Source organism: Neofelis nebulosa, chromosome 7 (assembly GCF_028018385.1).
Source record: "Neofelis nebulosa isolate mNeoNeb1 chromosome 7, mNeoNeb1.pri, whole genome shotgun sequence".
Classification (NCBI taxonomy): Eukaryota; Metazoa; Chordata; class Mammalia; order Carnivora; family Felidae; genus Neofelis; species Neofelis nebulosa.
In genome coordinates, this window is record NC_080788.1 from 148,710,428 (window position 1) to 148,724,046 (window position 13,619).

General features: G+C 41.3%; 2 gene segments (V, D, J or C); both read right to left on the minus strand.

Moving 5' to 3' along the window:
- Positions 1 to 1,528: 1,528 nt before the first annotated feature.
- Positions 1,529 to 2,300, minus strand: LOC131518027 (immunoglobulin heavy variable 3-74-like). The segment is given in 2 exon segments: positions 1,529 to 2,058; positions 2,159 to 2,300. Coding segments are annotated over 2 exon segments (576 nt in total).
- Positions 2,301 to 8,342: 6,042 nt separating this feature from the next.
- On the minus strand, positions 8,343 to 8,787 carry LOC131518287 (immunoglobulin heavy variable 1-46-like). The segment is given in 2 exon segments: positions 8,343 to 8,656; positions 8,736 to 8,787. Coding segments are annotated over 2 exon segments (366 nt in total).
- Positions 8,788 to 13,619: the final 4,832 nt, after the last annotated feature.

The window sequence follows — 13,619 nt, forward strand, 5'->3', positions numbered from 1 at the left end:
TTCCAGGCAGTCTTTTCCTAGTAAGGAAGCATCTGAGTAAGACAAGGGGGGTGGATCTTGGTGTCAGTGGCTCAGCTTCTACTGGGGGGTGCTGTGCTGTTCACTGAACTCTGTCCATGCTGATTGGCGGGAGGAAATATTGGCATCAGCAACCCCTCTAGTCCCTGCAGTTGGAGTTCCCAGCCGCCCCTGTTCAGGAAGCCTTCCCACAGAGAGAAAAATCTGTACTCGTTGGTCCCAGTCAGAACCCTGCCTTCACCCTGTCTGTGTCCAAGCCATTGGCCCACCTGGTGGCACAGAGCTCTTATATTTTATATCACGAGCTCTAGCTGGGTTTCCGAAGTCCAAACTGTATGAACTCAGTATTAAAGGGACCCCACCGATCCTCTGGAAGAGGGTTTTTCTGTGTTGTGGCTGGAGCTGGTTATCCCAGAAGGGCAGTTGCATGAACATTAGGGGCTTGGAGTTCATGGTAAAGAACATCAAGAAGGCAGCGTCCAGTTAGGTGCTCTTAGCAGAGGCTCCAATGCTAATGACCAGGGCAGTGCAATGGTGCCTGTCAGCTCTCGTGTCCCATGAGAGGCAATGCCCCCTCTCCCAAATGCACTCCAAGAAGGGACTGTCTCTCTCTATGCCAGCCAGGGTACCCTCAGATCGCAGTGCCCGCCCCATTGGTCTCTGCTCTCCTTCTTCACAGGAGCACTGCCATGCCCACCAGGCTCCACCCCCGTGACAGCATGGACTTCTAAATCTTTAGTCTTTGAACTCCACATTTACAGGAGGTTGACTTCATGATTACCTTATTTTAATCTTGACTGCGTCATGGGTGCCCAGATTAACCACTCCTTCTGAGTATGTCTGATATGTGTTTGCAGAAGAGATTGGCATTTCCATCCATGTTTTCTTTCTGCCTAGGCATCACCCATTCCATTATAGTTCTGAGTAGAACCCGATGCAGAGGGAGGAAGAATTCCCTCATTTTTACTTCCCATGTGCTTGTTTGAACTGGACATTGGTCTCCTCTTGCCCTTGTTCTGAGAGCTACATCATCAGCTCTGCAGTTTCTGAGACTAGAGTATTTCATAATCAGGCGAGAATTACACCATTGGTTTTCCTGGGTCCCCAACTTGTGGCAGTAGATCATGGGACTTCTCAACATATTTTGTCATGGAAACCAATGTGCTTTGGATTCTGTTGCTCAAGGGAATCCTGACTAATACATGGAGATGATTCATCTCTTGTTTAGAGGAATTGAATAAAGCTGTAGCTCATTGAATGTCCTGAGTAGCAAATGCCAGGAGGGAAGAGTCACGTTGTTTGATTGGGACAAGCGATGGGTGAAGATAATGGGGAGCTGTGGGATCCTGTGGTCCTGGCTGCACAGGGAGTGCATCTGGGTCTGCTTTAAGGTTCAGCTGTTGTGCCTCAGGAAATCTGTAATTCACTCATGTTGAGGGACAGGAGTAAGCAATGCAAACAACTGTGTCTTTGTGCATGTTAGTGCAGTTTTCCTATGACAACACAGTTGCTAATTCAGAAAGTTAATAGGTAAGCACAGAATCCTGTGTCCAGGAACTGCTGTGTTGAGAGGAAACCCCAGACCCTGACAGGAAACCTGCATGTATCCTCCAAATGCACCTGCTCCTGGGAACACAAAGGAGAATTGTGCATAGTGTGCGCCCCCTGGTGGTGCTGATCCCCTCCTGCAGGGAGGTTTGTGTCTGGGCTGCCAGCGAGGTCCCCTCACCGTGTCTCTTGCACAGTAATATGTGGCCATGTCCTCATTCTTGAGGTTGTTCATCTGCAGATACAGCGTGTTCTTGGCGTTGTCTCTGGAGATGGTGAATCGGCCCTTCACGGAGTCTGCGTAGTTTGTACTACTTCCATCAGCATAAATGCGTGCGACCCACTGCAGTCCCTTCCCTGGAGCCTGGCGGACCCAGTGCATGTAGTAGCTACTGAAGGTGAATCCAGAGGCCACACAGGTGAGTCTCAGGGACTCCCCCGGCTTCACCAGTTCTCCTCCAGTCTCCTCCAGCTTCTCGTCACACAGTACACCTGCAGACACAAGACATCTTGGTGAGGAAACCGTCACACATCTACTGGTCTCACTCATATCCACTCACATACTCAGTGTCTCTCGTTCACCATGAATTACCTTTTAAAAGAGCAACCAGGAAAACCCAGCCCAGCACAAACTCCATGGTGAGGTGTGTGTGTTCTGTGCTGATCACAGAATGGGAACACCTGGGACTCCCGGGGCTGGGGCTCCTCTCCCAGCTGCAGGGTTGGAGCTGGACTGGTTTAATCAGCACAGGGAGGGCCCTATTTGCATATCCTCTGACTATATATCAGGCTCCAGACTTAGATTTGTTTCAAATTTAAAACCAGTGTTTGAGAGGCATTTCTAGATCACTTCTTGCAGAAGGGACTGTGACAGTATAAATAATTCTGATCTGTGAACACAGTGATCTTTTCATCTGTGTTTGCCATTTTACATGTCTTTCTCCCAGCACGTCATGTTTGGTATACTATTTTACTTTTTAGTGAAATTTAATCCTAAATACTTTATTTTGTGCCATATATTTTAATGTGTGTTTATTTTTGTGTGACAGATAGAGGGAAGGAGAGAGAGATCAGAGAGAGAGAAGGGGACAGAGAATCCCAAGCAGGCTCTGCACAATCATTGCAGACCCTGCCTTAGAATTAAACTCAGGAAACATGAGATCATGACCTGAGGCAAAATCAACAGTAGGCACTTAACGGATTGAGCCACACAGATGCTCCATTTTGTGCCATTTTCAATTGTGTGATTTTGTTATTTTTTTCATATACTATGTTTAGGTGTGTGGAAATACAACATATTTTTGTATGTAGATTTGTACCCTGAAGTTTTCCTGAGTTTATTAGTTCTAATACTTTTTTTATGGAGTTTCTAAGATTTCACTATAAGTTCAGGTGATTCTCAAACAAATAATTTTCTTCTTCCTGATTTGCATGTCTTTATTTCATTTTCTTACCTAATTTTTATGGGTACATCTTCAACTTGTAGGACCAGAAAGGTTTTTCCTTCTTTGCTTCTGTGTTCTTTGTCTGGTTTAAGGATTCAACTGACATAAGACAGATCTACAGAAGACAATAAATTTCATTTTGCATGTGCACAAGCTTCCAAATAATATGACACCCAGAGAATGAAGAAAGTAGGTGGCCCTTGTGCCTTTTAGAAAAAAAAATGGATTTGCGAAGAGTTAACAAGACAGAGATTTGGGTTTGGGCAAGTCAATTAGTGAGGAATTAACAAGGCTTGTTTGCACAGCCTTCTTGGTGCTAAAGTTCCCATTTCTGGTGTAAGGATGGTTCTTCCATTCTGGTAGAGGGAAAGGAAGTTTCCCAGGAGAGATTTATTTCCTGCTCTCAAGGGGACAAAGGAGGGTCACAGTTTCCTTAGACTAGCTGTTACTCAAGTGACTTTCCTCCAAATAAGCCATGTGACAAGATGACATACATTGGGTGCCATATTTTACTGGTCTTCATGTTACCATGCAGAATACCTATGTAGGGAATGAGAATCCTTGCCCGGCTCCTAACATGACAGGAAAAGCGTCAGTTTTTCACTGTTAAATATGCTGTCAGCTGTGGGCTTTTCAACTACGGCCACAATTTTGTGGAGGTAATTTCTTTCATTCCCTCAGTTGCTGAGATTTTTTAATAATGACAATTTGTTGAATTTTGTCTCGTTTTATATATATCAATAGATGATGATATAGGTGATCAATAGATGTGACTGCATTGTCACATATGACCCTTTCATTGTGCTGTTGCATTCACTATGCTAGGAGTTTTGCATGTATGTCCATCTGAGATATTGGCCTTTAGTTTCTCTTAAGGTGTCTTTTGATTTCACATCATAGTAAGGTTGGTCTTGTAGATGAGTTGGGGCATATTCCTTTCTTTTCAGTATTTGGTAAGAGTCTGAGAGGTATTGGCATTAAATATCCTTTATATTTTGATACAGTTCATAGATAAAGTCCTCTGTTACCAAGCTGAATTTTTTTCTTTAGGGGCGGGATATGATTAGATTATAGATTCAATCTTACTTGCTTTAATTCTGTTAATTTTCTATTTCTTCATGTACAGTCTTGTGGATTGTATAACTCTAGAAACTGCCTAGTTGCCCCTTAGTAATCTAATAATGGGTCTATAATTATCTAGGGATTTTCTGTTATTGTTCTTCACTTCTTTGGTATCAGTTATGTCCCCTCCTTAATTCTGATTGTATCTGTTTGAGTTTTACTTATTTCCTAGTAGAGATGCTTTTTCAATTGCATTTAGCTTTCCAGATATAAATTTCGATTTGTTAATTTTTTGTATTATTACACTCCTTATTCCTTTTATCTGTTCTAATAATTTCTAATGTTAGTTGAGTTAATAAAAATGCCAATGAATGTATCTTGGAAATTCTTATTTATATGGTACCACAAAGCACACGGAAGTGAGAAAACAATCCTGAGAAAGAAGAACAAACCTGGAGACAGCACACGTCCTTCTTTCTAAGTATATTGCATAGGTACATTGTCTATAACACTGTGCTGCTGGCATACAGTCAGACACACAGACCAGTGGAGCAGGTTACAGAGACCAGGATGAACTGTGTCTGGATGCAGTCAGCATATCCTCCATGAGATTTCATAGAATTAAAATTAGGGAAAAAATGGCCTCTTTCACAAATGGTTTTGAATTCCAGTGAGTAAAATAATGACATTTGGTCCTTATCTTATACCATACAGATATGTAGACTCCCATTCAGCTGTGATTGCCCCCTTGTGGTCCCCGTGCTCCTGTTGTTTCACAGATTCCCTGCAGAGATACAGTGACTCCTTTCCTTCCCTCCCCATTTATGCAACATGCAAGGGTGAGACCTTTCCATCATGAGCACTGCAGACCCTTCTGTTCACAGGATGTCTCCTCATACATATTTTCCATCTTTGAACCCTTCACTTTGCTTCTTGCCTATAAATATACAGTTATATTTCCTTTAATCATTGGTGAGGAACAATCTTGAATAGTTATCCTTATCAGCTGGCAAGAGTCAGAAGAACTTTTCATTTGATAATAGAGAGAACAAAAGAAAGATTTTTGGGCTCATAAATTCTACTTTCATGAAACTGGGATAAATGTGCTCAGCTTCAGACATGTACCACCTTTAAGAAAAAAGGAAGTGTCAATGCCAGAGACACGTTGGAGTCTGAGATTCAGAGCATTCTGTCTTTGAACGTAACGGGTTTCCCCAGATTGATAATCAAATTGTTTCTTGTTGGTGATGCACTTCTAAATTACACTGTATTTCTCCTGGGATAGGAATGTCAGTACCTATTATGTTATGGTTACCATGCAGAAGCATTCAGAAAACAAAAATGGTTTTCTAGATATGCAGGTCGGCTGATGGAGAGGGATTCACCCCAGGATGGAAGGTACCACGGTCTCACCCTACCCAAGCTACATGGTTAGATTTGGGGTTTTAGAGGTAGTGAAATTTAAGTACGTTTTGGACTTGACTTAATATTGAATGATTTGACATGTTGGAGGATTTGGGGGTGTGGTAATGTGAGTGTCATGTGGGATGGAGGTGAACTTTCCCTGACATCAGTGTGGACTGTGGTCATCTATGTTATTCTTGAACCTGTGTAGAATAACTTATGTGGCCAAAGGGACTTGTCACATGAGATTAATTTTGACACATTGATATTACTGCCATGTGTATGAGTCTGGGGATGGCGTTCAGGACACAGATGGGCAGTCACCAAATGTCCATCTCGGAACTGAAGATGAGTAGGTCCTGAAGACAGCACATCTGTGGGAGGGAATACCTTGAGAATTGTGGGATGAAACCCCTCATCACCAGGCACAGACACTTTCTTGCATGAAGTTCAAGTCTCCCTCTGGATCTGAGTGTCTAACTGAACCCAGGTGGATATGCATGGATGTCCCCCAAATGCTCTGAGGCGAAGAGAAATGGTAAGGAAAGAAACATGAAGAAAGACAGATAACAACAAGGAAAGACACATAAAGGTGTCATTGCCATTGAGAGAGGACTTCTGGGGATGACATGCATCCTGTTTTCTGCAGCCTTGATTGGACGATGTTGGACACTAGCCAGTGGAGTTCGGGGGCAGCCCTACAAACTGGGCTCTGGGATGTACGACCAGAACCATAGCCACCCTCAAAGCTGACTGTATTGTGGACAAGTGACATGACTCGGGAGGTCCCTCACCTGAGGGTAAAGAGATGTTCTGGCCACCTGTGGCCCCCCCACCCTCTGAGGTCACTCCCTCCAAATGTTATACATTCACAGCTTCTATTGTATGTGAAATGTACCCTCTCTCAGTAAGGCGATGGTCCACTGCTGGTTCTGGGAGGATCCATCCTTGTGACCTTGTCTCTGGTATAAACCTCTTCTCTGTCTTCTAAGAATGAAAGCAAAGTTCCCCTTAACATGCAGCTAAAATCCAATATTGTGCCCTCACTTGGATCCAATTATTTTTTGGTGTAAATCACTAGTGAAATTGTCATCTGTTTGGAAATTCCCTTCAGAAGCAAGTACTGGAATACATGGGTGGTGTCAGGTGGTGTAGACCAGTGGAACAGCACATGGTAACCATGCATCCTCAAGGCTGAGCTTGTTCCCTAGTGAGGAATGGGAAGTACAAGGAATGCCAGGTGACACTAGTCTGTGCTTTCTGAGTACCCAGCAGACCTGGGTGAATGAGCCTGGTCCAGGAGCAAGGACGTCTACACACAGGCAATACATAGATGCCAGCTGTCTAGACAGACTGCCCATGAGACGGGGTCACAGAGAAGCAGGGAAGGGCAGCTGGGGTTTGAATTCCTACTCACGTGGCACCAACATTGGGAATCCTGAGTATGTTTGTTAATTAATGTCCACTACCAGTTAGGGATAAAATGGGTAAATGCAAGTTGTTAGACTCACTGCCCTAGATCCCATTGGTTATGACCATTTGTAACAACATTTGTCCCCTTCCTTTTTTCCCCCTGTTTTTTAATATATGAAGATTTTATTTATTTACATCTTTGTTAGTTAAAATGTAGTGTAGTTTTAGTTTTGGGAATAAAATTTAGTGATTCATCACATACATTAACATCCAGTGCGCATCACAAGTGACCTACATAATCTCCATCACCCGTTTAGCTATTTGAATCAGAATTTTTGTGTCCTTTGTGTAACTACCTTGTAGAGAAATTGGTGGGACATAAGGTAATTCTATTTTAACTTTTTAAACTCTTCTCCAGTGTGGTCACACCACTTGGCATTTCCACCAAGATTATAGGAAGGTTCCTCTGTCTCCACATCCTTGCCCATATCTGTTGTTTCCTGAATTGTTCATTTTAGCCATTCTGACAGGTGTGAGGTGGTATCTTATCATGATTTTGAATTGATTTTCCCCAATGATGAGTGATGTTGAGCATCTTTTCATGTGTCTCTTAACCATCCAGATGTTTTCTTTGGAAAAGTGTCTGCTCATGTCTTTTGACCATTCACTGAATATTTATTTGTTCTTCTGTGTTTGTTAAGTTCTTATAGATTTTGGATACTAACTCTTACCACGTATGTCATTTTCAAATATCTTAACTCCTCTGTCAGTTGCCAATTAGTGTTGTTGACTGTTTCCTCCACTGTGCAGAAGCTTTTTATCTTGATGAGGTCCCAATAGTTCATTTTTTGCTTTTGTTTTCCTTGCCTCTAGAGGCGTGTCTATTAAGAAGTTGCTGAGGTCGAGGTCAAAGAGGTTTCTGCCTGTTTTCTCTTATAGATGTTGATGCTTTTTGGACGTACATTTAGGTTTTTCATCCATTTTGAATATATTTTTGTGTTTGCTGTAGGAAAGTGTGCCAGATTCATTCTTCTGCATGTTACTATCCAGTTTTCCCAGCACCATTTGCTGAACAGACTGTTCAGGAAATCTGGTTCTCTATTCTGTCCCATTCATGTATTTGTCTATTTTTGTGCCAGTACCATGCTTTCTTGATGATTACAGCTTCGTAATACAGCTTGAAGTCTATTGTTCATGTAAGTATAGTGTTCCTGGTAAAACAAACTTTGTAAACCAGACCCGAGTAGGTAAGCATAGAGTCATGTGTCCAGAGAGGCTTTCTGGGGGAAACTGCTGTATGGAGAGGAAGCCCCAGGCCACAAAACCTTCCAACAACCCCTACCTGCACCTGCTCCTGGGAACACAAACAGAATGGTGCATAGTGTGCACCCCCTGGCGGTCCTGATCTTCTTCTACAGGGTGGTTTGTGTCTGGGCTCACACTGACAACCCCTCACTGTGTCCTTGCACAGTAATACATGGCCGTGTCTGCAGACCTCTGACTGCTTAGCTCCATGTAGTCTGTGTTTGTGGATGTGTCTGCTGTCAGAGTGAGTCCGCTCTGGAACTTCTGTGCATAGCTTGTAGAACCATCTTCAGGGTCAATGCTTCCCATCCACTCAAGCCCTTGTGAAGGACCCTGTCGCACCCAGTGCATATAGTAATCAGTGAATCTATATCCAGATACTTTGCAGAAGATCTTCACTGATGCCCCAGGCTTCCTCACTTCAGCCCCAGACTGCACCAGCAAAACCTGGGAGTGCACACCTGTAGAGAGGGGACAAGAGTGGATGAAATCAATGTTGACTGGTCCTGGTCCTCTCCTGTGTCCAGGGACTTGGCTGACCCTTAGCTGTCGCCACTGCCACCAGGTAGAGGATTCTCCAGCTCCAGTCCATTGTGAGGGGATGTGTCTCAGGGTCTCCGGTAGAGGATGGCATTGTACAGTGATGCTCTCAGGGCACAGACACACCCATACTTAACCTAGTGCTCTGAGGACTATTTGCATAGCCATGAGACAGAGTATTTCATACACAGGACCAGAACCATCTGGAGACGGTCCCAGAGACCGTGTACATTGGGACTCAGAGAGCACCAGTCTAATCCTTGTTTGAGGACATGGGTCCTTGGCCAGGTTCCTGAACTGTGTGCAGACTGAGCTCCTGCCACTGAGTGATAAGACCTTACAGAAAATTCTCCCCATTGTGGACCAGTATTGAATGAGGCAGAGACCACCTGAACCTGTTGTTGGCTCTGATATCTGTACGTCTTATTCCTGGATAAGCATGACTCCAAACTGTTGCACAAAATGGGGTAATATATGCATCCTGGCTTCCGTCTCCTAGATGAAAATATCTACAAGCCCTGGACTAGCAGCGTCAAGTGTCTTCTCACTGCCTGAGTTCATTAAATGCTCTGACGGAACAGGATATTTAAACACCCTTTAGCATCCATCATCTTGCTCATATTTTAGATTGCTTTCTGGAAAAGGAAACACTGGCTTCTACAGAAAAGCCTTCCTCACCCCTTGTGAACCTACTCACCTGGGGTAGCAGCCTGGTCCTGGGTAGTACTGAAAGCTCCCTGCAGTCTAGGCCCGGCTCTGCAGGGAGGTTCCTGTCAAGACTCACAGGACATTTATTCCCGTGTCTCTACTCCAGCATTACATGGTGGAGGGGAGCAGAAAATGCCACCCCAAATATGCCACTGTAATGAAACATGCTTGAGAAACAGCCAGTGCAGAGACGCACTGACCATCCTTTGTTCCCTAAACAAAATATAAATCTCCTATGTGAAATACACCCTTTTTGTACCAGGAGGGGAGAAATGTCCTTAGCACCAGAAAAAGGAATTTAGGCTGCAGAATGCTGTGCAGAGAAACCTTAGTTCTTCACTATTGTAGTAACACTAAGCACATTGAAGCTCTCACTTTTTCCCCATTGAGGATGATATTAGTGTTGGGTCATTCATATATGGCTTTTATGATCTCGAGGTATGCTCCTTCTATCCCTACTTTCTTGAGGGTTTTTATCAAGAAAGGATGCCGTATTTTGTCGAATGCTTTCTCTGCATCTATGGAGATGATCATGTGGTTCTTGTCCTTTCTTTTATTGATGTGATGAATCACGTTAATTGCTTTCCAGATATTGAACCAGCCCTGCATCCCAGGTATAAATCCCACTTGGTCGTGATGAATATTTTTTTTAATGTATTGTAGTATGTGGTAGGCTAATATCTTGTTGAGGATTTTTGCATCCATGTTCATCAGGGAAATTGGTCTATAGTTCTCCTTTTTAGTGTGGTCTCTGTCTGCTTTTGGAATCAAGGTAATTCTGGCTTCAGAAAGAGTCTGGAAGTTTTCCTTACATTTCTATATTTTGGAACAGCTTCAAGACAATAGGTATTAACTCTTCCTTAAATGTTTGGTAGAATCCCCTGGAAAGCCATCTGGCCCTGGAGTCTTGTTTTTGACAGATTTTTGTTTACTAATACTGTTTCCTTACTGGTTATGGGTCTGTTCAAATTTTTATATTTCTTCTTGTTTCCGTTTGGTAGTGTATATGTTTCTATAATGTGCCCATTTCTTCCAGATTGCCCATTTTATTGGCATATAATTGATCATAATATTCTCTTATTGTTTTTATTTCTGTTGTGGTGGTTGTGATCTTTCCTCTGTCATTCTTGATTTTACTTATTTGCATCCTTTCCTTTTTCTTTTGGGTCAAACTGGCTAGTGGTTTATCAATTTTGTTCATGCTTTCAAAGAACCTGCTTCCGGTTCCATTGATTTGGTCTACTGTTTTTTTGGTTTCGATACCATTAATTTCTTTTGTAATCTTTATTATTTCCTGTCTTCTGCTGGTTTTGGGTTCTATTGGCTGTTCTTTTTCCAGCTCCTTAAGGTGTAAGGTTAGGTTGTGTATCTGAGATCTTTCTTCCTTCTTTAGGAAGGCCTGGAATGCTATATACTTTCATATTATGACCACCTTTGCTGCGTCCCAGAGGTTTTGGGTTGTGGTGTTATCATTTTAATTGACTTCCATATATTTTTTAACTTCCTCTTAACTGCTTGGTTAGCCCATACATTCTTTAGTCGGATGTTCTTTAGTCTCCAAGTATTTTTTACTTTTCGAAATTTCCTCTTGTGGTTGATTTTGAGTTTCACAGCATTGTGTTCTAAAAATATGCACAGTATGATCTCAATCTTTTTGTACTTACTTAGGGCTGATTTGTGTCCCAGTATATGGTCTATTCTGGAGAACCTTCCATGTGCGCTGTAGAAGAATGCATATTCTGCTGCTTTAGGATGAAATATTCTGAATATATCTGTTAAGCCCATCTGGTCCAGTGTGTCATTGAAAGCCATTCTTTCCTTGTCAATTTTTTGTTGAGATGATCTGTCCATTGCTGTGAGTGGGGTGTTGAAGTCTCCTAATATTATGGTATTACTATCGGTGAGTTTCTTTATGTTTGTGATTAATTGATTTATATATTTGTGTGCTCTCCCATTTGGCACATAAATGTTTACAACTATTGGGTCTTCTTCATCTATAGACCCCTTGATCATGATATAATGCCCTTCTGCATCTCTTGATACAGTATTTTTAAGTCTAGATTGTCTGATATAAGTATGGCTACTCGGGCTTTCTTTTGTTGACCATTAGCATGATAGATGGTTCTCCATCCCCTTATGTTCAATCTGAAGGTGTCTTTAGGTCTAAAGTGGGTCTCTTGTGAACAGCATATAGATGGATCTTGTTTTCTTATCCATTCCGTTACCCTGTGTCTTTTGATTGGGGCATTGAGTCCACTGAGGTTTAGAGTGAGTACTGAAAGATGTGAGTTTATTGCCATGATGATGCTTGTAGATCTGGAGTTTCTGATGGTGTGCTCTGGTCGTTTCTAATCTTTCTTGCTTTATATATATATATATATATATATATATATATATATATATATATATATATATATATTTTTTTTTTTTTTTCCATCTTTTGTCCCCTGAGAGAGTCCCCCTTAAATTTTTTTGCAGGGCTGGTTTAGTGGTCAAAAACTCTTTTAATTTTTGTTTGTCTGGGAAACTTTTATCTCACCTTATATTTTGAATGACAGCCTTCCTGGATAAAGAATTCTTGTCTGCATACTTTTCTGATTCAGCACACTGAATAGACTCCACCACTCCTTTCTGGCCTGCTGAGATTCTGTGGATAGGTGTGCTGAAAACCTGATCTGTCTTCCCTTGTATGTTAGGGACTTTTTTTTCCTTTCTGCTTTCATGATTCTCTCCTTGCCTGAGTATTTTGTGCATTTGACTATGATATGCCTTGTTGCTGGCCAGTTTTTGTTGAATCTAATGGGGGTCCTCTGTGCTTCCTGGATTTTGATGTCTGTGTCTTTCCCCAGGTTAGGAAAGTTTTCTGCTATGATCGGCTCACATAACCCTTCTACCCCTATTTCTCTTTCTTCCTCTTCTGAGACTCCTATGATTCTGATGTTCCTTTTTAATGAGTCACTGGTTTCTCTAATTCTTAAATCATGCCCTTTTGCCTTAATCTCCCTCTTTTTTTTCTGCTTCATTATTTCCTATTAGTTTCTCCTCTATATCGCTGATTCTCTGTTCTGCCTCATCCATCCTTACCACAGCTGCATCCATCCGTGATTGCAGTTCAGGTATAGCATTTTTAATTTCATCCTGGCTATTTGTTTTCTTACTTCTCTTAACTCTTCAGAAAGGGATTCTAATCTATTTTTGACTGCATATAGTGTTCTTATTATCGTGATTCTAAATTCTGGTTCAGACATCTTTCTTGTACCTGTGTTGGTTAAATTCCTGGCTGTCGTTTCTTCGTGGTCTTTCTTTTGGGGTGAATTCCTTTGTTTTGTCATTTTTGAAGAGAGAAAAGTAATTAATGAAGTAGAAATATTGAGATAAAACAAATAAAATTACAAAAATATTAAAATTAAAAATTAAACACACACACACACAAATCTAATAGTTAATGCTTGATCCTAGGTGCGTTTTGTTTCGGTGTTGAAAGTGGTTTGACAGATTAGGGGAAAAAAAGGGGGCAAAGTAAATCATTTGAGAATTTGAAAAAATGAATACACTGATGTAGAGTAAAATGGGTAGATGGGAGTAAAATAGAATTTGAAAATAATATAGACAAAAGTAAAGTATACAGTAGAAAAAATTAAATAAAATATTTTTAATAAAAATTATGAATTTTTTGTTCTGTATTTAAGAAAAAAGTAAAGAAACGAAAAAGAGAATAAAGATAAAGAAAAGAAAAAAAAGAAATAATTTGATAATTTGAAAAAGTGAATATACTGTAGTAGACTAAAGTAAAATGATGGAAATAAAATGGAATTTGAAAAAATTTACACAAAACTAAAAAAAACATACTAATGACAATTAAATAAGATTATTTTGTAAATATGAAATTTATTGTCAAATAGTTTTCTATACAACACCCAATGATCATCCCAACAGGTGCCCTCCTCAATACCCATCACCCACCCTCGCCACCCTCCCACCCCCATCAACCCTCAGTTTATTCAGTTATTAAGAGTCTGTTATGGTTTGACTCCCTCCCTATAACTTTTTTTTCCCCTTCCCATGGTCTTCTGTCAAGTTTCTCAGGATCCAAATAAGAGTGAAAACATACGGTATCTGTCTTTCTCCATATGACTAATTTCACTCAGCACAACACTCTCCAGATCCAACCATGTT